This window comes from Micropterus salmoides, unplaced genomic scaffold, assembly GCF_014851395.1.
Source record: "Micropterus salmoides isolate LMB-PRFRI ecotype aquatic unplaced genomic scaffold, ASM1485139v1 Ms_hic_scaffold_15, whole genome shotgun sequence".
NCBI lineage: Eukaryota > Metazoa > Chordata > Actinopteri > Centrarchiformes > Centrarchidae > Micropterus > Micropterus salmoides.
In genome coordinates, this window is record NW_024040596.1 from 23,606,693 (window position 1) to 23,627,122 (window position 20,430).

Consider the following 20,430-nt stretch of genomic DNA (forward strand, 5'->3'; position numbering starts at 1 on the left):
AGGCTGCAATGATCACACATATAGTACAGGACTGCTTCTGACTTTTTTTACACTTGCTGTGTCACTGTCATATTTCTGCTGACTCCTCAAAGATTCCGTCTGGGAACCTCTGACTGAGGCTGGTGTGACTGCTGCATTACCAGGCATCCTGTGTGTGTGTGTGTGTGTGTGTGTGTGTGTGTGTGTGTGTGTGTGAACGGGTTTAAAAAGCCCCAGCCTCCGTCTGTGCATGCTGCTTAGGCCGGGAGAACAATACTCCCGTCACAGGAGCACAGATTGGGTAGCAGCTGCATTGTTGAAGGACAGCAAGCCAGACACACTTCTTCTCTCCTCCCCCTGACACACACACACACACAAAAATACACTGTCACTCTTTTGTTTTGTGCCTCTTTTGTTGTTGACCGACTAAATTATTCCAGCTCTCTTGTGGCATTCAGGGTGACAAACAGTGGAGCGGCAGCTTAGACATCGGGGTCGAGACATTAAGAGGCCCCTGCTTTCCGGTGCTTTAGCCAGAGATCCAAGACACTCCTTAATACAACTGTCGCTAAAAATATAACCACACATACTCATGCATAGAGAGTCTGAAATTAATTCTTGAATCAGTTGTAATAAATAAAATAAGTCTGCAGAGAATAATTTGTGTTCAAATCAGAGATGCTCATAAGTCATTGAGCTAGAGTCCAAGTCAAGTCTCAGGTCTCATAACAAGAGTCCAAGTCAAGTCTCGAACGCTTGTGGTTATAATGAATGTTGAATCACCTGCTGCATTCAATCCAGGCTGCTTATAATACTACCAAACTACAAGGGATTCTGTAACTGTAACCTGTTTTTCACTTACAGAGCACAACCATGTAATGTGCAATGCAATTAATGACAGCTAATAAACTACTGTAAGTCAACACAGCCCCAGACTCTCAAACCAGTGTAATGTTAACTAAATAAAACAGTAACGTTACATGATCAACAATAAACCTGTAACCAGAGCACAACCATGTAGCAGCAGATACGTAGTAGGCCTATGTGTTACTTAGGCAGGTTATAGTTAACGCAGGGAGGGGAATAACAGCAAGCTTGTCAGACATTTCCTAAAAATAAACATTGTTCATAAGTCCCGCACCTCGAGTCTGAGTCAAGTCTGACGTCTTTTGAGGACGAGTCTCAAGTCAAGTCTGAAGTCACTGTGTGTGTAACTTAAGTCAGACTCGAGTCCGAGTCTGAAACTCGCGTCCCCATCTTTGGTTCAAATGGAAGGTGTACTTCACCGTCTCATGTTCAGGTACTTTGTTATACTTAATTTAAAGCGAAACTATTGAACTTTTGAAAGGAGTTATTACTTGCTCTTCCAAATAAAAAGCAGAAATTAAATTAATGCGCAAATTAAAAAATGTCATTGATGAATTCAATACACTCAGGGTTTCACTGCTACAGTCTTGTTCGGTCTGATACGACTAGTAGCCTATAGTGGCAAGTTTTATATAGATGGTCCTAACTGAAATTTCACTTTACCCACTTTATAGATATTTTCCTGCCTTTGGTTCCGTTGCCAAAAATGAGGGAAATTACGGTCTTGCTTTTAGCTACAGTGGCTGCTTTTCAGGATAATCTCACTTTATTTCCTGTTGTTTCACCGATATGTTGCACAGCTTTTTTTAGTTTACAATCCAAACAGTAGTGAAACTGAATCTAAGATGGTTCCACTTGGTACAGAGCAGCATAATAGATCATCAGATGCCTTTTTGTTTGACAGAGACCATATAATGCATTCATCAAGAGGATGTATTAGCCTGCAGGAGCAAGGTCAAGGAGCACACACCAAAGCTGTAAATATCTAAGACATTCAGATATATTTTTCTCACAGACCTAGAACCCGTTTGATGCTTTGGAAGTACCCTTCATGGGCATTTCCACAGATGAAAAACCCAAACAAACACAAAGATATTTGTTTGTGGTGTGAACTGGTGTCAGATACAACTGTTACAAGCCCACGGCCACTATCTCCACGTTATACTGATGATCTCAGGTGCTGTGTTGAATCCCAAAGAATGACCTGTCCCATTGTTCACATTTTTGATAATCTGCAGCACAATGAACAAAAGCTCTGATGTACTGAAGGAAAATTGTGCATCCACCAAACAAGACTGAACTAGATCCAAGGATAAAGAACCTTTAAGGAAGCGTTTGTCTGTTTAAAATGTAGTTATGCAGAAGTTATGTGTGTATTTTAATGTATGTTTGGAGATGTGGGAACACATGTTTTTTTAAAGGGGTCACTAAGCAATGTCCCATCACAACAGACAGGGCCACACTCTCAATAGTTTTTGAGAACAAGAATCTGTAAGGTATGACTTTTAAATAATGTTTTAAATTAAATACAAAATGCATCGATAGTCCTTTAAATGAGATATATGTAAGAATTTTTGTTTAAAACATTCAAAAACTAGATGGACAAACGAGTCAAAGCTGGAGTTACAGGCCTGCTTTGACTGCACTGACTGGAGTATTTTTGAGGCTGCAGCCACTGACCTGGACGAAACCCTGGTTCACAACGAAACTCAGGCAGCTTCGTCAGACTTGCTTTGCTGAAAAGCTAAATAACAGCTTTGCAGCCAACGACCCTGCGTCATTGTGGAGAAGCCTACGGACACTCACAAATTACAAGAGACCATCCCCCAACACTACTAGTACTCAACGACTGGCCGACGAGCTGAATGGTTTCTACTGTAGGTTTGAAAAGCCCAGAGTCACACCTCTCCCCCACTCCAACGCCATCTTCAAACCTTCCCCCTCTGACCTCTCACCAGCACTCAAAATCTGTGAAGAGGACGTGAGCCACCTCTTCCAGAGGCAGAAGATCAGGAAGGCTCCTGGACCTGACGGTGTCTTACCATCGTGCCTGAAAATCTGTGCGGATCAGCTGGCCCCCATCTTCACTCAGATCTTCAACAGATCACTGGAGCTGTGTGAAGTTCCCTTCTGCTTCAAACGCTCCACAGTCATCCCGGTCCCACAAAAAACCTCCATCTCTGGACTAAATGACTACAGGCCTGTCGCCCTGACATCTGTAGTCATGAAGTCCTTTGAAAGACTGGTGTTGGCCTACCTGAAGGACATTACAGGCCCCCTGCTGGACCCCCTGCAGTTTGCCTACAGGGCTAACAGGTCAGTGGATGATGCAGTCAACTTGGGTCTGCATCACATCCTGCAACACCTCGACTCTCCAGGGACATATGCTAGGATGCTAGGATACTTCCTGCGTCAGCTCAGGAAGCTCAACCTGCCTAAGGAGCTGCTGATCCAGTTCTACACAGCCATCATCCAGTCTGTTCTCTGCACCTCCATCACTGTCTGGTTTGGATCTGCCACCAAAAAGGACAGGAACAGACTACAACGGACAGTCAGGACAGCAGAAAAAATAATCTGTGCCAACCTGCCCTCCATTCAGGACTTATACATTTCCAGAGTCAGGAAACATCACTGCAGATCAATCTCATCCCGGACACAACCTGTTCCAGCTCCTCTCCTCTGGTAGGCGCTACAGAGCACTGTACACCAAAACCAACAGACTCAGGAACAGTTTCTTCCCACAAGCCATCACTCTGATGAACAGCTGATTTCTGACTCACAGTGTCAGGAACAATTCCTGTGCAATAACCCATTAACTCTGTCTCTAATCAGCACCTGTTTACTGGTTTCCACTTATTATTTATTCATTCACCATTCTCTATTTCAGTGCTGTTCATACTGCATATTGTATATACTGTATGCCAATACACCTACCTCAGGTCATAAGGTCATAGGTCTTATTTATTTTTTTCAGCATCCTTTGCACTATGTTCCATCACACCGTGTACATGTGTACATGTATGTGTACCTGTATATCATATCCACCTTCAACATGTACATAATGAGAATAGTTTACTCTTGCATCCTTTGCACTCTGATCACTGCACTATTTGTCAATATGTCTATATTGTTTTGTTCATAGTGTGTATATTAGTGTTGTCTACTCTGTAGTTTGTGTCGGATTTTATTTTATTATTATTATATTATTATTTTATTATTGTATAAGTAAGCACATCGTGAGCAGTGTTCAATCCTGAGTCAAATTCCTCATATGTGTACACATACCTGGCAATAAAGCTGATTCTGATTCTGATTCTGATGAATAATTAACTAAAATTATCAACAGAATGTGAAGAAACAACAGGTTTGATGATATGTCAAAGATGTCGATGTATTGTGTTACAGAGATATCTGCCCCGGCCCTTCCTGTCTTGTAAAACAACTTTGTACCTCAAGAGGCAATAGTGAGTTACGTTCAGTAGCAAAGAAAGAAGAGACATAAATAGAACCATAACAAGAGGCTGTACCGAATGCCATTTTTATTACATTCAAAACTTCTATTGAGGTTTTCGAAAGAACCTTTGAATATTGAATCCAAAATCCTCAATTTGAATAAAGCGATTCATCTGATTAAATACACGTAGGACCGTACCAGTGTTTTTACATGTTTTAGCCTGTTACAATGTGTCATGTGGGCAATGGTCGGACAGATCTTTCTGTGCTTAAAACAATTGCTGCTTGCTGGTGGTACAAAATCACAATTGCTAGAGCTCTTGAATTGCACATCTAGTTGTATTCTTGTGGCAAAAATGAGATGCTTGCAACTAATTTCCAATCCCTAGGAATTTATTTCCTGTGTAACAGCAAAAGGCATCATGGACACTCGGGGCTGACTTGGGCTTGGGGCCCAACTTATAATACAACACTCTCTTTAAGTAACTCATATCTAGAAAGAACTTGGCGCACTAAGCTAGATTTGTAGGTGAAAACTTTTTCTAACCTTTCGTGTATGCAACTGTCTAGTGACTGGTTAGTGTTATTTTGATCTGCGTGTCAAGTAATCAGTTTACTACTCAAAACAAAATTGAGGGTGTAGTTAATTTTAACATACCTACTCGAGATGAGCTTAATGCTTTCTTGAAGAACCCTGTCAAAGTAATGATTCATAAAGAACTTGGGAAGAGGTCGACCCTTGTTCTCGCTTAGCAGTTATGTATTTCACTTATGCATTCATGTTATTATACAGAATCTATCCAAGGCGTTGAAACTCTATGGATTCTTCAGTTGGTAGAATCAGACCTTGTTTGTGATGCTGTTGTGTTGAATTGCATCCATGTACATGTAATTCCACTCATATTTTAACATTGTTATATTTTTGTAAGTATATAGTTGAAAACTCTGGAATATTGTGTTTTAGTCTGCAGCCAATGCACCACAAGGTTCTTAATGTTATACATAGTGCAACAAACAATGCCAAGCCCATCATGGAATGTAAACTTAGAGGTGCATGCATGCATAGGTATAGCCAGAGAGACTGCCTGTCAGTCAAAGAATACTCTTTTACTTCTGATGTGAAGCGTTCCAGTAATTGCATACGATAATGAGGTGATGTTATTGTGTTATTCTCACACAACTGCTGTTAAAAAGACATATTACATACATACAATACATGTATGTCTATTTCAAGAAAACAAAGCAATATATTAAAGTAGCAAGCAGCATTGGACGGGCCCTCGCATGTCGGGCGTGATGCGGCTGCGGCTCAGTGGCTGAAGGTCGGAAATCGTGCGTCTGAATTATCACGTGGTTTGGACTGGTCACAAAGGAGTTATCATCACTTCCTGTGTCCTCTAGGTGGCACTAGACAACACCCTCTTATTATATGTTGTGTACCAGTACGTGAAGTGTGGATGACTTTGTGAAAGTACCATGTAAATCAAATGATTTGAAAGGGCTTACTTCCTGTTGCCAGAAGGTGGCTCTATGACATTGATTGAATATTGGCATGTAGATGTGTTCAGGGCAGGACTGTTATCAACCTTGTGAAGTCTGGGACAGATCTGAGCATGTATACTGAAGTCATAACAAATTAAGAGTTTCATGGCAAAGCATTGATATTCGAGGCCACGCCACGGACATGCCCATGGACAAAAACCTACAAATTGCAACTTTTTATCATCCATGCCTTAAGATTGCACAACAAAAAATTTAAGTTGATCCAATTAATTCCCTTGGAGGAGTTTGTTAAAGTACGCACCCTGTAAAAGGCCATAAATGGGCTAAAAATGCACTTTCAAACGAAAATGACTGATTTCCTTGTTGACTTTAGGATATGGCTGCAAGAGGCTTTCGTGTGTATTGGTATGATATAAGTGCCACAAAAGTTTCGTGCATCTAAACAGGAAACGGGGCATGGGTGCTGCTTCCGGTGTCATGGTGAAGCATCAAACTTTAACGCCATGCCACGGACACGCCGTTACCCTAAAACTTCGCAACAAAGCATCATCTATGTGTTAAGGCTCTTCTGAGACTGAGGTCATTGTGCCTTTGAGTGAATGTTGGCATATGGATGTGTTCAGGGCGTGACTGTTATTATCCCTGTAAAGTTTGGTGCAGATGTGATTGTACTTATGTACATGTCAGTGGTTTGGCATCACTTTGACACTGTTTTTGGCTTAGGTGTCTGGTATTATTCCTCTAGTGTGATTAATGTTTCTTGACAGAGCTCATTGCTGCTAAAATGCAAGTCAAGAAGTGGAACGGCAGTTAAGGCAGGTCACAGTTTTCAACTTACCCTACCTCTTAAAAGCCTCTTGCGGTCCATTAAACTTCATAAAGCATTTACTCGTTTTGAAGTTACTCCTGGCTCAATATGTAAAGCTGATAGGCTGAGCTGGCAGACTTTTCATGGTGCATCTTAGGTCAAGGGAAGTGATGCTGCTATGGGCTCTACTTATTTTTCCTTTACTGGTGAAGAGGTTGGCTGTAGGGTGTTGCATGTCTTGCTTGAGATGGCAGAAAGAAGCAGAGTATGGTGACCTTTCAGCTTCCTGGACAATATTTCTCCATGGTATTTCCTGTGGCAGAGATCTGATCACAAGGTGAACCAGCATATCAGCATCTGATAGCATCTTGATTGTAATATGGTCTGCATAAATGTACACCTTGCATGAACATGCATTTTCATGTTCAGGTAAGATATCTAGATATAGATCAAACAAGTGTAAATAGGGTTATAAAGAATTTTTTTATCCAAATTTATAGACCCAGTCCTGACCTGCATATTTATGACAATCTGCATACTGTCCCTAAATGCAGACCTCAGAAATGTAACCAGCTGATTCTTTTGTCTCCCTCAAGCTTCACTCCAAGGACCAGTCAGTGAGCTGTTAACTATAAGCAGTAACAGTGGGGTCCGTCAGGTGCCTGGGAGGTCAAGGAGGGTGCGGAGCTGGATGTATAAGACAGCTTCATGGGCGTGAAGGACCATCTGGAGGATGGGACAGGCCACATCCTCAGTCTGGGGTTGGATCTGGACTACCTTCATGTGGAAGGTGCTGAGCGGCATGCCAGCCTGAGCACTGATACAGGTGCTGGGAATATAGGGGTCTTACAGATCAGTGCTGGTGCCCAAAATAACAGCTGTAACAGTATTGGTAGTAGTAGAACTGGTTTTAGAACCCATTCAAGCTATAGCGGCAGTAGTAGTTGCAGTAACTTCTCTGAGGAGAGTACTGTATCCGACAGTGATGATGAACGGCTCCATAATGGGTGTGGTTCTGAATCTCAAAACCCTCTGCAAGGTCAGCCTCACCTATGCCTCCAAGAGTCCTTATCAGTCTGTCAGACAGTCAGGCTGGACCTGGCACCAAATATATCCCCTGGAGACTCCCCACAGCCAGAAATATCCTCTCCTACTGACCCTATCACAGACTACCGCACCAAGGTAGAGTTTGCTCTCAAGCTGGGATACTCTGAGGAGCTGGTGCTGCTGGTGCTGAGGAAACTGGGCCCAGATGCACTCATCAACGATATTCTGGGTGAGCTGGTCAAACTGGGAACCAAGACAGAGATGGAGCAGCAAGGTTGTTCTGCTGTCTCCCAGTCTCCCATCTCCTCTTTGTCATCATCTTTGGCCTGTTCCTCCTCCTCCTCCTCCTCCTCCAACAACCCCTCTCTGGACTCCTGTCGGCTGATGTGTCCATCCCAGCTGCTGGAGGACAAAGAAAACCTTCGGCCTGTTGTGGTAGATGGGAGCAACGTAGCCATGAGGTAAGGTTTATACTTTCCTGCTTTCTACTGATTAATACACATAAGCATATTTTACATGATGACTGCACTAATGATTCACAGAAAATCCTATGTAGTAGAGTAAGGGGACAGTAGCTATTCACTATCATTAACAATTTATGAAAAAACAGACACATATATGTTTTTTAGAATGCTCAAATAAAACAATGAATTATCATCTGGCCATTGTTAGCAGCTACAGTAGCAAATTAGCAACCATGCGAGCATATGAGATGCTATACATTGCTGGCTGTATGCTGGCTTTACAAACATATTTTCTCACTGTACTGAAACTCTCGTTTTATTTTGGGGGAGACTCCATTTGAATTTTCATCAAGTGTAATTAGTGTCTACCTAAACTCCATAATACAAACTTACGTTCCTTCTCGGCCGCTACGCTCCTCCAACGAACGCTGCCTGGCTCTGCCATCCCTTCACACAAAGCAATCCCAGTCCCGGCTATTCTCATCTGTGACACCACGATGGTGGAACGAGCTACCACACGCTATCAGAGAAGGGGCGTCCCTCTCTCCCTAACTTCAAGAAGCTCTTGAAAACTCATCTCTTCCGAGAACACTTCCTCTTATAACACCTCTAACTCCTAACCTCTAACATGCACTTCCTGTGCTCTTCTTCTTCTATCCCCTACAATGATCTTGTCTTGATTGCACTTTTTGTTTTGATTGCACTTTTTGTTAACTCTTACTTCCTTCCCTAGGTATCGACCCCATTGATGTGATATGTACTGTGAGCTCTTACTAGTACTTATTGCTGCTCTTACTAGTATGTATTGTCAGTTCTAGATCTGTATTTGATTCTCTGTTGATGCTTGTATGTTGTTCCTCAAATGTAAGTCGCTTTGGATAAAAGCGTCTGCCAAATGAGTAAATGTAAATCTGTCTGCTTCTCTGGTGGACGGTCAGTATTTTGATGCTCATTTTTAGGATAATTTTCTGTCTCACAAAGTGCATTACTCCATTAAATCATCTTCATCATAATAATCAGTCCATATCAGTAGCATCTTCCTCATGAGGAAATGTTGAGTCACAACATTTTAGCCTCATCTTTGATAGTTATGATGTTGTATTGTTGGTGGATCTGTTTAAATACATGTATATAAAATAATTGTGTGAGGTACATCGGGTTTTCAATTCTGTGGTTTAGATTTTGGTACTGGGGAAACCCTTTTGTTTGCATTTTCATCAGTGACTGTGCCTTTAACATGTGTTTCTGCTCTTGCAGTCATGGAAATAAGGAAGTGTTCTCCTGTCAAGGCATCCAGCTGGCTGTTGATTGGTTCTTGGAGAAAGGTCACCGTGACGTCACTGTTTTTGTCCCTGCCTGGAGAAAGGAGCAGTCACGACCTGATGCTCCCATCACAGGTACCAGCTACTATAGCTTTCAATGATGATTTAAAGTCACAATGAAATGAAACCTTAAACAAGCAGAAGGATGCGTCTAAATCCTCTTCTTTGGGAGGGATCTTTGGGGAACGTTTTCTTATCCTTTTGTTATGTTTAACTGTATCCCCACTTTCTTCAGACCAAGAGATCCTACGGCGACTAGAGAAAGAGAAGATTCTGGTTTTCACCCCATCGCGCCGCGTGCAAGGACGCCGTGTGGTTTGCTATGATGACCGCTTCATTGTCAAACTGGCCTATGAGTCAGACGGCATCATTGTTTCCAACGACAACTACCGTGACCTAGCCAATGAGAAGCCAGAGTGGAAAAAATTCATTGATGAGCGTCTACTGATGTACTCCTTTGTAAACGATAAGTAAGCAATATACTAAAGGATGGACTAATTGTCTGTAACATCCAGTGTGTATCCCAACCACTAAAGAACAGTTGTAAAATGTGTTAAAATCAAGCTAGTACCCTTCTAATATTTGCACAATGCATTTTTGCAGGGAAATTATCTGAGGACTTCCTATTTTATCAGACACTTTCATTTCCTCTAGCTGTTTGTTTGATCTTTATTACTATTCTTCACTTTTGCTCCACTTATCAAAACCCCCTCTGTACACACTAAAAAACATCTTACCTTCTTCAGTTTCTGGGTCATGTCTTGTATTACTAAAGTGATCTGTTGTCACAGGAAAGTTTTTAGGTGCCAAATACCTAACTAACCTTTGCTCTTCTTATAAGACCTATTGTTTTGTTGCTTGGAATATAGGTGATGTGAGTTTAAGCTTCTTCTGCTTTGTTGCTTTCTGTCAGCTAATGTCTAAACTGTAAGTGTTAAGGTATTGTCCTTACAGCTTATAAAAACTGTAGAAAAATTTTAAAAAATTAGGAGGTACAAGGATCTTTTGTGATCCAAATATAGAACGTAAGCCTCTTTATTTTCCTCATCGTAGAACATCCCTGATGCAGTCTTATTGGTGCTGTCAGAGTTATTGAATCCTCAGTGAAGCAGAAAGAAATAGAAAATTTCGAGTTGTATATGTTTTGTTTTTGTTTTTTGGGTGAAATTTTGTGATATTAAAGATTTTAATCGAGTAACTGTGTATTTAGATTCATGCCACCAGATGACCCACTGGGACGCCACGGACCCAGTCTGGAGAACTTCCTAAGGAAGAGGCCTGTTATTCCTGAACACAGGAAGCAGCCATGTCCTTATGGTAAAAATGTTACCTTATAAGCACTTCTGTTCTTGTCAGTGCAGTACTTACTTTCATAGAAAGAACTATAATATTTTGAAAAATCTGAAACACTTTACTGTCTCTGTACTGGATAATTGCTGTTGTTGACTGCTTTAATCTGGTTCTACTTTTTGTGGACCATTTGTGAGTGTTTGTGCTGCAGATCGTTTTAAACAGATCAAATTAAATCATGGGTTTTTAGATATAAAAAATTAAATAATAATAATTATTTAACTATTTTATATTTTAACTATTTTATGTTATATTTTAGATAGAGAAGATGTTTTAATTCTACTGTGGTAGAGAAAAGCCAAGATTTAAAAAAAAGATACAAATGCTAACCAAGATGTTATATAACATTTTCATTCCAGCACATTAATGAGAAATATTTTTCATTTTTGCTTTAGGAAAGAAGTGCACATATGGCCATAAATGCAAGTTTTACCACCCTGAAAGGGGTAGCCAGCCCCAGCGTGCCGTGGCTGATGAGCTCCGTGCCAGTGCCAAAATTTCATCAGTAGCCTCCAGAGGCCTGCTGGAAGATGTCTTGATGATGAAGGGCCAAAGTTCTGGTCAACCAGAAGCAATGGCTGATCGGGGTACTCCAAAGAAACAGCGAAACCCCAGCCCATGGCGCTCTTTTAATGACCTCCTGGAGGACAGGCTTCGGGTCCAGTCCAAAGTGGAAGGACGTAGGGGGAGCAACAGCAGCAGCAGCAGCAGCAGCAGCTGCAGCAGTAGCTTTCTAGGGAATCTTGTTCCAGGGGGCCACCCTTCATCAGGAAACCTGGACCGATGGGAGCACCCTGGGGGAAGTGGTGGAGGCAGCTTCAGGGTTGCTGGAGCCTCAGGACCAAGTCAGGCTGAAACTTACCACAAGTGCGAGTCTCCAGACTTGGGCTACAGCTCACTGGTTAAAGCCTACTCTGGCCTCAGTTTGGTAGTGCCACAGAGCCCTGAATGCTTCTTCCCATCTGATCTGCGAACTGGATCACTGCTGTCAGACTGTAGCAGTGAAGGCAGCTCAGACTCTTTCTCCCCTGACCCCTTGTTAGACGATGGCCCCAAGTGCCACCATCACCACCACCATCCTCACCACCATCATCACTGCTCTGGCAAGTACGCTTACCCTGCAAGTCTTCCTCCTGGACTGGGCCAGCATGCTCCTCATGGCCATCCCGTTTCTCAAGCACTGCTTCGGCAACATGGTTTTGCCTTGGAAGACCCCAATGCTTCTGTTAGCTCTCGTGCATCTCCACGTCCCTTCAAGCCCCCTTCAGCATACATCCCACCCCACCCTCAACATCCATTGCTGAGCAGTTTCCCTGGGGAATTCCCAGCTCATCAACACCAAACATCCACTGCTCATTCCCGCCCTCAGAGCTCCCCCCTTGGCCGCAATATAATGGGCTCCCTTTGGCAGGAAGAAGGGCTCCAGGACAATAACGTATATAAAGGGTCACCACTTTATTCTAGAAGAAACCACTCTGGGATAAACCAACAACCACAGCATCAGATAAACTGGGATCCCCATTACCAACAGTCCCCTAAGCCTTACTATGATCTGTTTGCCTTCCAGAGCCTTCCAGAAGTACATGAGAAGGCTTGGCACTCTCCTTGGGGCAGGCAAGTCCATTCATCACCCCGTGGCCTTTCAGCATCAAGTCCTCCACCACCTCCACTGCCGTCCCTTCCACCCATCACTGCTCATAAAAGCCACCTGCCCTCAGTGCCCCAGCACCAGGAGCCCCCTATCTTGGGTCGATACCAGGACCTTAGGGAGAAGGTGTTTGTGAACTTGTGTCGGATCTTCCCTCCGGATTTGGTGATGATGGTGATGACCAGGAACCCTCTTGTGATGGATGCTCAGGAGCTTGCAGCTGCAATTTTGATGGAGAAATCGCAGCACCGTTCTTGAATGTAGCCAGAAGGTGAAGTTACTGCTTCATCTTAACTGGGATCACTTCTGAAAGTTTATCCACTGGACATGCACAAACCAAAAGCACAAGATATAAATCTCCTGAAGCTGGTAATAGACAGTTTTTTTTATTGCAGGAAAGTTATCTCATTAATTTTAATGGTATTTTTGTAAAGGGAAATGTTTTTCATGGTCTATAAATATACCTGCTATTTCAGCACTTAAGATCAGGAAAGTTGGGGTTTAATGTGCATGTTTGAGCTTTTGGTTATGTGTCAAGACACCGGTGTGCTTAGGGAGGCTTTTAATGTGTGACAGTGTAGTTCATTTTTAATTTATTTATTTGTTATATTTTAAGTTAAGTTACATATTTTAAAATCATTCAGTTTTCGGCACTTTTTTGTTATTGGTGTGTTTCTTCCTCACCTTTTTTTCTTTTTGGCAATCATATCAGGGTATAAGTATAGCTCAAATTCATACTTTCCATCTGAATGAAATACCTCTGTTTTCTACTGAGATGACAACGTGGGGTATATAAAAGAATCCTAAGAATTTCACTGCTACATTGCACATACATTCCTACTGTATTTAATGCTCAACAAGCGGATCCTTCTATACTGACAGGTGGTAGATCAGCTGCTGTGGTGAGATTTTGTGGATTTCCCCCATAGGGAAGTGAAACCCACAAATGAAGATAGCAAAAACTCCACTAGAAAACCCCAAACTGTTGTTCACTGTTGAATAACAGTTTAGTTCCTGTGCTAGGACAGCCATGTCAGCTGACTTTACAGTTTGTGAGCTTTCAGTACTGATTTTTAAACATTACATCTTTAAACCATATCTAAATTCTAAATCATATGAAGGTGACTTTTGAGAGCAGGGTCACCAGAAATGTTTAGGTGGAATTGAGATTGTTGGTATTATTTTAATTTAATATGTGTTAATTTATTATCTTTTTGTGTGTGAATGTATGTGGTGCATAAGACACAGGGTCTCCTTTGTCAGTAGTGGTGATACCACTATGAGGGTTTAGCCACCTGAAACAGGGTGTAACTCATTTGTACCCTTCTGTTTAATACATAGAGATTCCCAACTTTGCAGTACAAGACAGGAACAGACTGGGAAACAGCTTCCTAAAATTAATAATTAATTAATTCCCACAGAGTATGTCACCAGACACTTATTATCATGACAACAGTGGGAACACCCATAAATAATAGTTTTTAGTTCTACAAATGTTTCTCAGAGGCTCTAATAATCCCATTTGTTAAATAAAGAGTCAGCAGTTTAGCAAAGATTCAGAATCAGATTTGTTTTTTTAATACAAAAATATTAAAAAATAAATTAGATAACAAAAAGCTATTGCAGCTAGTTTCAAGTTGGCATGTCCAGACTAATTTTTTCAGGTATTTAATAGTAATGTTCTGTACAAGTACTGCAACTAACTCAGTTAATCTGTTATTTATTAATCAATCCATGATCAAATCATTGAAATGTCAAAACATAGTAAAAAACACCCATCACAATTTTGCAGAACCCATGGGGGCTTCGTCAAATTCCTTGTTTTGTCTGACCAAAAGTGATAATTCTAATTAATTTCATGTCAGTATTTTTCATATGTCAGTATTTTCCAAACTACTCATCTTTCTCTTTTTTGTCTTCTTTCAATTTTTAAGTTGTCTTCTCTAAATGTAAAGCACTTTGAACTGCATTTTCTGTATGAAATAATAATTCTTATTTTTATATCCACCAGTGGGATTATTTTAATGTCTGAGGAACTGTTTGTAAAGCTAAAACTCTTGCCTGGTTAGCACATTATCTAGTAGCCAGATGACACCTCTCTTTGTTGATACAAATTGTATCCTATAAACTTTTTAAACAAGATCATTGTTTTATATGAGAATATTTAAACAAAAAATATTTCGAGTTGAATATTTTGAGTATTTGTGGCAAACTTTGTCACCTTTGGTACTTTATTTATATGGGGGGAGTGGGTTGTTCCCCCTTTCCCCCAGTGCAGGAATAAGAAAGTCTCAAATGCACTTTCTGAAAACAGTTATTGTTATTGTTTAAATTGTCTTTGAACTGAGACCATGATACTGTGTAGCCCCAAAAATATGAAACCTTAACCAGGGCAGAAGCTGAATCAGCCCAAACATGGTGAAAGGCAAAATACAACACTGAAAATGACGGTTATTATAGGTGTGTAAAAAAAAAAGTGAGCTTAAAGCTTACTGTTCATGACATATTGAAACTCATTTGAATCATGCTCCACCTCAGAACAGTATTTCTAAACACTTGTGGATCAACAATGGGCTGTGCATGTGAGTGCAGTAAAAAGAGAGGAAGTTTTAATTAGCTTGGCTCAAAACAAAAAAGCTTCTCAAATGTGTGCTCATGGCTATAAATCTTGTGTGACACCTTCTCAGAAATCTAAAACCACATCCACAACACTTCTTTGTTATCTTGAAGCTCTCTTACTTGGAAAGCTTCCTTCTCAAGGGCTGTACTGTGATCTGAAAGGTGTCATGTCAGAGCCTCAGTAATTCCTTCTAGTCCATCGCACAGCTTAAAGGTCAGTCAGATGACAGATGTCATAACTTGACGTGCTCACACCCTACTCGTCTGGCTGGCACTGTGTGTTAGTGTTGGCTACAGGGTCGAGAAACCACAATTTAATTAAACAAACATGTTGGTTAACATTCCTGTGGACATTAAAAACCCTTTTTAGTGTAGGGCAAAAACTATTTTTCTACCATCATGAACTTGTTAAAGAGCTATTTTTTTAGTTATGCATGATGTCTATCCGCAATAAGAGATTGTAGTCAGTGTCAGTGTTGCTGAATAAGGGGGATGTACACATTGCTAACTGTGCTAATGTTATGTTGTGTTTGGATTTTTCCACAAATTTTACTTGACAATGTTCAGACTGAATATGATAAAGCAAATGTCCACCTCGCTTTATTCATGTAAATTTGTTTTTGTAGCCCATGTGTTTCGCCACAAACAGCAGATGTACTGGCTGTACAGATATTAGCTGTAGCTGTTTGTTAGCTAGCAACATACGCACAGCTCAGATGCCCAACAACTGGCATTGCGCTGGCTGCATGTTAACCCAACCCAAGTGACAATAAGCCTGCTTATTAGCAATAATTGTATGTAGGCTTTTCTTACAGCACACAGGTGTTACTAGTCAAGTGTACAGGATACACACCAGCACCCTGAAAGTGATGCAGCTAAATGGTATTCAGCCATCGTCAATTTTATTTACACCTGTGCTTGTCCTACTGTGACATGTTAAAATGTCTCCTGTGAAAAAGCCCTATATGGTTTTTTTCAAGCAGCACATTTTTGTGACATAGCAAGATCGTCTGAAACTGCAACCGTGATTTTCTCCTACACAGACAAAGCAATACTTTCTTGCTACACCGCTTTTTATTTCACAGGAGGTATAAGTCAATCCCATGCTGCCGGCTATCCCACAATGCCTAGACAAGCTTAGATCTCATACAAACTGAATAGGGGTGACATTCTCGTTTTGCAACGGGGTCAATGGGTATTTCTCAGTAAACCGGCTTCCATGCATTAAGTTAAGCATTGCGTTGCCTAAAATTTGCTTCGTGTTCAGTCTGAACACACCTTTAATAATTTATCTGTGGGTTTTGTCTAGACAGAAAATGTTGTTTTGTAATTTGTTGTTCATTTGACTAAAATTGCCTCAAATCCAGCAATATCCAATGGGAAAGAAATGTAAAATATTAACAATGTCCCTGTTCATCTTTATTTCTATGTGCTTTAATACATTTCTGGTACAGAAATAATTTAAGTGCCACCTCTTCAGGGAACAAAGCCAGGTAAAAGGCTGTTTATTGCTTTCCAATGTTTCCCCTTGATCAGGTCAATGGTGGTTATATTAAACCAAAATAAAAAGAAGATATTAATGTGTTCGACCAATGCTGCTGTTTCACTATGTGTCCTGCTGGCAGATGAAGAATTTCATTCCAAAAGGCAGCCCCAAAGCTGTCATATACAACTCTGCTGATTCATAAGTTATATTGATTAATCCCAGTAATATTGTTTTAACAAACTAACACTAAGAAAAGTTATTGCTTTTTTTAAATTAAGATGTACCCAGCCCAAATACATTATCCATCTTAGAAAAACAAAAGGCAAAATGAAAATGATATTGGCTGAAATGCTTTCCACAAACAGGTTATACCTTTGTGTCTTTAATTTTGTCTTTATTCATCTTTTTAATTTTATGAAAACATGTCTTTTTTGAGTGGGCCTCTTCAGATGTTTATGCTGCAGGGCTGTGAATCTCAGCTGAGCTTTAGGCAATGAAATCCAAAACAAAAGCACGAAAAATAAATCTGTCATATCTACAGAAACTGGCAAACTGTGGCCAAATGAGACCTGTTGACTATTCTTGTGTGTGTGATGTAATAAAAGCTCTACTCAAGATTTCATGTGTTTTTTAGTCCTCGTGTTACTGGCTCTTGAATGTTACTTTAGCTGGGGAACTCCAGCTGGAAACGCGCTCTCTGCTCTGTCTCTCTTATGGTTTGAGACTTAATTTTTGATGTCATTAAATATGGTGTTCACACAGAGGGGCACTGATGGAAGGAACTATAATTTAGTGTAATTATTATAAGATGGAAATGAATCCAAAATTACAAAAAACATTTAGCTAGTTTTCAAAAATATCAGTTTGACAGATAAAAAAAAACTACTATTGTAGTTAGAATCAGGTAGGTTGGCTGTTTTTACTGCGAATAAATATGTGACAACACATTTTGGATCAATTTACAGTATCTGTGACAACATTTGCTTTTATTGGTGGATTTTTAAGACTTGTCTGATTGAACCCTTTTCACATCTGCAGATCTCGAAATATGTTTCACAAGTGAGCATTTTTTATTTATGGTTGCATTTGTTTTAAACCTTTTTATTTATATTAAATAAATAATTGAACTTCTTGACACTAAACCACAGATGATAGTTGTGTAGATTAATACATTTTACTTTATCAATTTTAAATGTTTTATCAAGTTACACAAATATATTATGCGTTATCTTCTCTGACATTATTTAAGCAGTGATTGAGTTTGTTCTTGTTATTTTAAAGATTCTTCTTCTGTAACTGGTTGCAGTGCAGAGTGTGTGAGTTAAATCAGTACATGATCCAAAATGATGGTACATCATCATTTAACGTCTTTCATAATTGACAAAATACTTTTGTCATATTGCTGTGTCTGACCAACGTGCATAGTCAAGACAATTTAATAACAATTTAATACTGACTTTATGCAGTAAATTCAAGATTCATTGAATTTTATAACACTGTGTGCCAGCTTCGAACTTATATCTGACACAGGATCCTATGTCAATAAATCCAGCTGTCCTGGCTCTTGGCTAGTCAGGACTCTTAGGATCATACTGTAGCTGCAAAGCTGTAAATATAAATGCATTCTTTATTGTGGCGCAAAATATATATTTTTAACAAAAGTCTCAATCGATGGAGAATGCCAGCACAGTAAGAATGTAAAATAAGCTTTAGTTGCATATCTTTTTGTTTGTTCACAACTCTCACAGTGAGCATTTGACAGCCATTCAAGGATTTAAGTTAGCTGATGCAGCATTAACAGATCAATGACATTGACAGCAGAACTGAACAGGCTAACTTTCCAGACAGAAAAATTACAAAAAGTAATACTAGACTGGAAGGAAATGAGACAAATAAGGCGTTTTTTTTTAAAACAAATTATTTCAATTGATCAACTGATGACAAAAGAAGTAAAAGTAAAGTACAGATATTAAAGCTTTACGGACAAGTGTGCCGGCAACATCAATGAGCTACAAATGGCCATTTTATTTGTCGAGTAAAAGCACGATATCAACAAATTCTGTCCAGTCTCTCACTTTGTCTATCGGTCCTGTTGTTCTTTAATTATCATACATGCAAGCATTAAAACGATCAGTATTGTAGAAGAGAGAAGTCCATGTTTAACAGGATATGTTGCTTGCTATTTTTCAGACAGATTAAAAGACGTGTGCTTCGTTGGGGTGGGGGCAGAGCTCTAAAAAGCAGGTAGCAGTGTGATTGGCCAACCGCTGCTAGGCAGAGCTTTGGCGAGGCTGAAGCTACAAAGCCTGTTAGCCGCTCTTTCTCCTGCATAGAAAAAAAGCAGGAGTTCCTGGGGTGGCAACAGGTTTTGGGCTTTACAAGGAAGGTGAGGCGTTGACATGGCAATGAGACTAACTGTCTCTTTTCATCGCTGTGTCCACCCTTCCTCCCGGCTCACATGGACTCAAACTCATCTATACGCTGCTTGGTGTTGCCCTGCCGGATCTGGCGCAGGGTTTTGTACTTGTCTCTGCCTGCCCTCACGTTCTCAGCATGGAGCATGTCGTTCTGCGTTTTCTTGGTATCATCACGGGCCTCGGCCAACTCTGAACTCAGAGCCTGGACAGAAGAGACAGAGAGAGAGAGATGAACATTGCATCACAGCTCACGATCTAGGCACCATTGGGCCAAGATGATATAAGTGGTGTATAATTTTCTAGAAAAAGTTTTACCATTTATTATCTTATTCTCATCAGTGTTACATTGTATCTCTGTTTAAGTTATTATTTTCTTGCTTACAGTTATTTTCTCAGTTAGTATTAATTTGCTCTGTGTATCCTACATTACCTGCCCTGCCCGGATTCATCTCACCTGCGTCTTGTTATCCACTCTTCACTTGTATACCATCAGTGTTACAAATGTATTTTCTAGTGATAGTTAAAGGCTGTTTTCCTGTGTACCTTGACCTTTTGCTTCGTGTTTTCGATACTTTTGCAGTTTGGACTGACTTCCCGTGTACTGGACTTCCACATACTTTGTAGTTAATTTAATGATTTAATGCAATGCATTCAAAGCTTGTATTGTTATTTGAACTATTGCATATATATTGAGCAGATATTTTGTCTTTTGGCTAAAATAATCAGAAAATTGGTAAATGTCGGTATTATGTTCTCTACGCAGAGACAATTTTATGATTTGAAGTTTTTAAGCAGGCACTTCACCATACTAGGTGGAATCACCGTTATCACATGTAAATGGCAGTTTTCCAGTAGGGAAAATAATTTCAGTACAGTATGTGTTTCTCTCCACTGCTACTCCACCTGTAGCTGTTTCTTGACACGTTCGTTCTTCTGCGCCTCAGTAATGCGTTCCTCTTCACTGCGTTGGCTGGTGACGCCATCGCTGAACAGCTCGGCACTCGCCTCGGCGTTTGTCTCATCCTGCTCATCGTGTTCCGGCGCCGGTGGAGTCGTCATGGCAGTCTTCAACTCCTCCCTGGTCTTCTCCAGGTCCTCTTGTGCTGACAGAGCCTGTAAAGAACACACGTGTATACTTAGAGGGATAAGCAGATACTGACAGTTTATAGACATTTATACAGGATGTTGGACAGGACAGACGTAGACACATTAATCCACTGGCATAAGTATGTCACTGGTCACTGTGTCAGAGCTTTGCTTTGAACTTTTCGATAAGAATCTAATTGCATTAATCATTTGTCATTAAATCTTGCGCTTACAGTCTATCCTTAGACAGACACTTATGAAAAACTTGTGATATCAGGCTAAATACAACTCACTTTACTAGATTTATATCAGCCAGTGCTTGGCTGATTTGCAGCAGGTGTGAATCTCCACTTAGTGGAGTATACAAAACAAAAACCCAAG

General features: G+C 40.4%; 2 protein-coding genes across 3 annotated transcripts in view; one reads left to right on the forward strand and one right to left on the reverse strand.

Moving 5' to 3' along the window:
• The first annotated feature begins 7,212 nt into the window (after positions 1-7,212).
• LOC119904460 (probable ribonuclease ZC3H12C) lies at positions 7,213-14,382 on the forward strand. Its single transcript, XM_038721150.1, has 5 exons — positions 7,213-8,118; positions 9,379-9,518; positions 9,679-9,913; positions 10,654-10,760; positions 11,189-14,382. The coding sequence occupies exons 1-5, from the start codon at positions 7,319-7,321 to the stop codon at positions 12,697-12,699; spliced, it is 2,793 nt and encodes a 930-aa protein (XP_038577078.1). The 5' UTR covers positions 7,213-7,318; the 3' UTR covers positions 12,700-14,382.
• Positions 14,383-18,155: 3,773 nt separating this feature from the next.
• Positions 18,156-20,430, reverse strand: part of LOC119904459 (radixin) — a 36,022-nt gene continuing 33,747 nt past the window's right edge. For both annotated transcript variants that reach the window (XM_038721148.1, XM_038721149.1), the window contains 2 exons: positions 19,867-20,076; positions 18,156-19,165 (listed from right to left, as the gene is read on the reverse strand). In XM_038721148.1, the coding sequence (XP_038577076.1) occupies positions 19,001-19,165; positions 19,867-20,076 (375 nt within the window). In that variant the 3' untranslated portion in view covers positions 18,156-19,000. The remainder of the gene's footprint in view (positions 19,166-19,866; positions 20,077-20,430) is intronic.

What these genes read in the sequence shown, in the direction of transcription:
- LOC119904460 (XM_038721150.1), top strand. Translation starts at nt 7,319, where the DNA reads ATGGGCGTGAAGGACCATCTGGAGGATGGGACAGGCCACATCCTCAGT. An exon ending in ACCTGATGCTCCCATCACAG is followed by an intron (nt 9,519 to 9,678) that starts GTACCAGCTACT and finishes CACTTTCTTCAG; the next exon opens with ACCAAGAGATCCTACGGCGA. An exon ending in GAAGCAGCCATGTCCTTATG is followed by an intron (nt 10,761 to 11,188) that starts GTAAAAATGTTA and finishes TTTTTGCTTTAG; the next exon opens with GAAAGAAGTGCACATATGGC.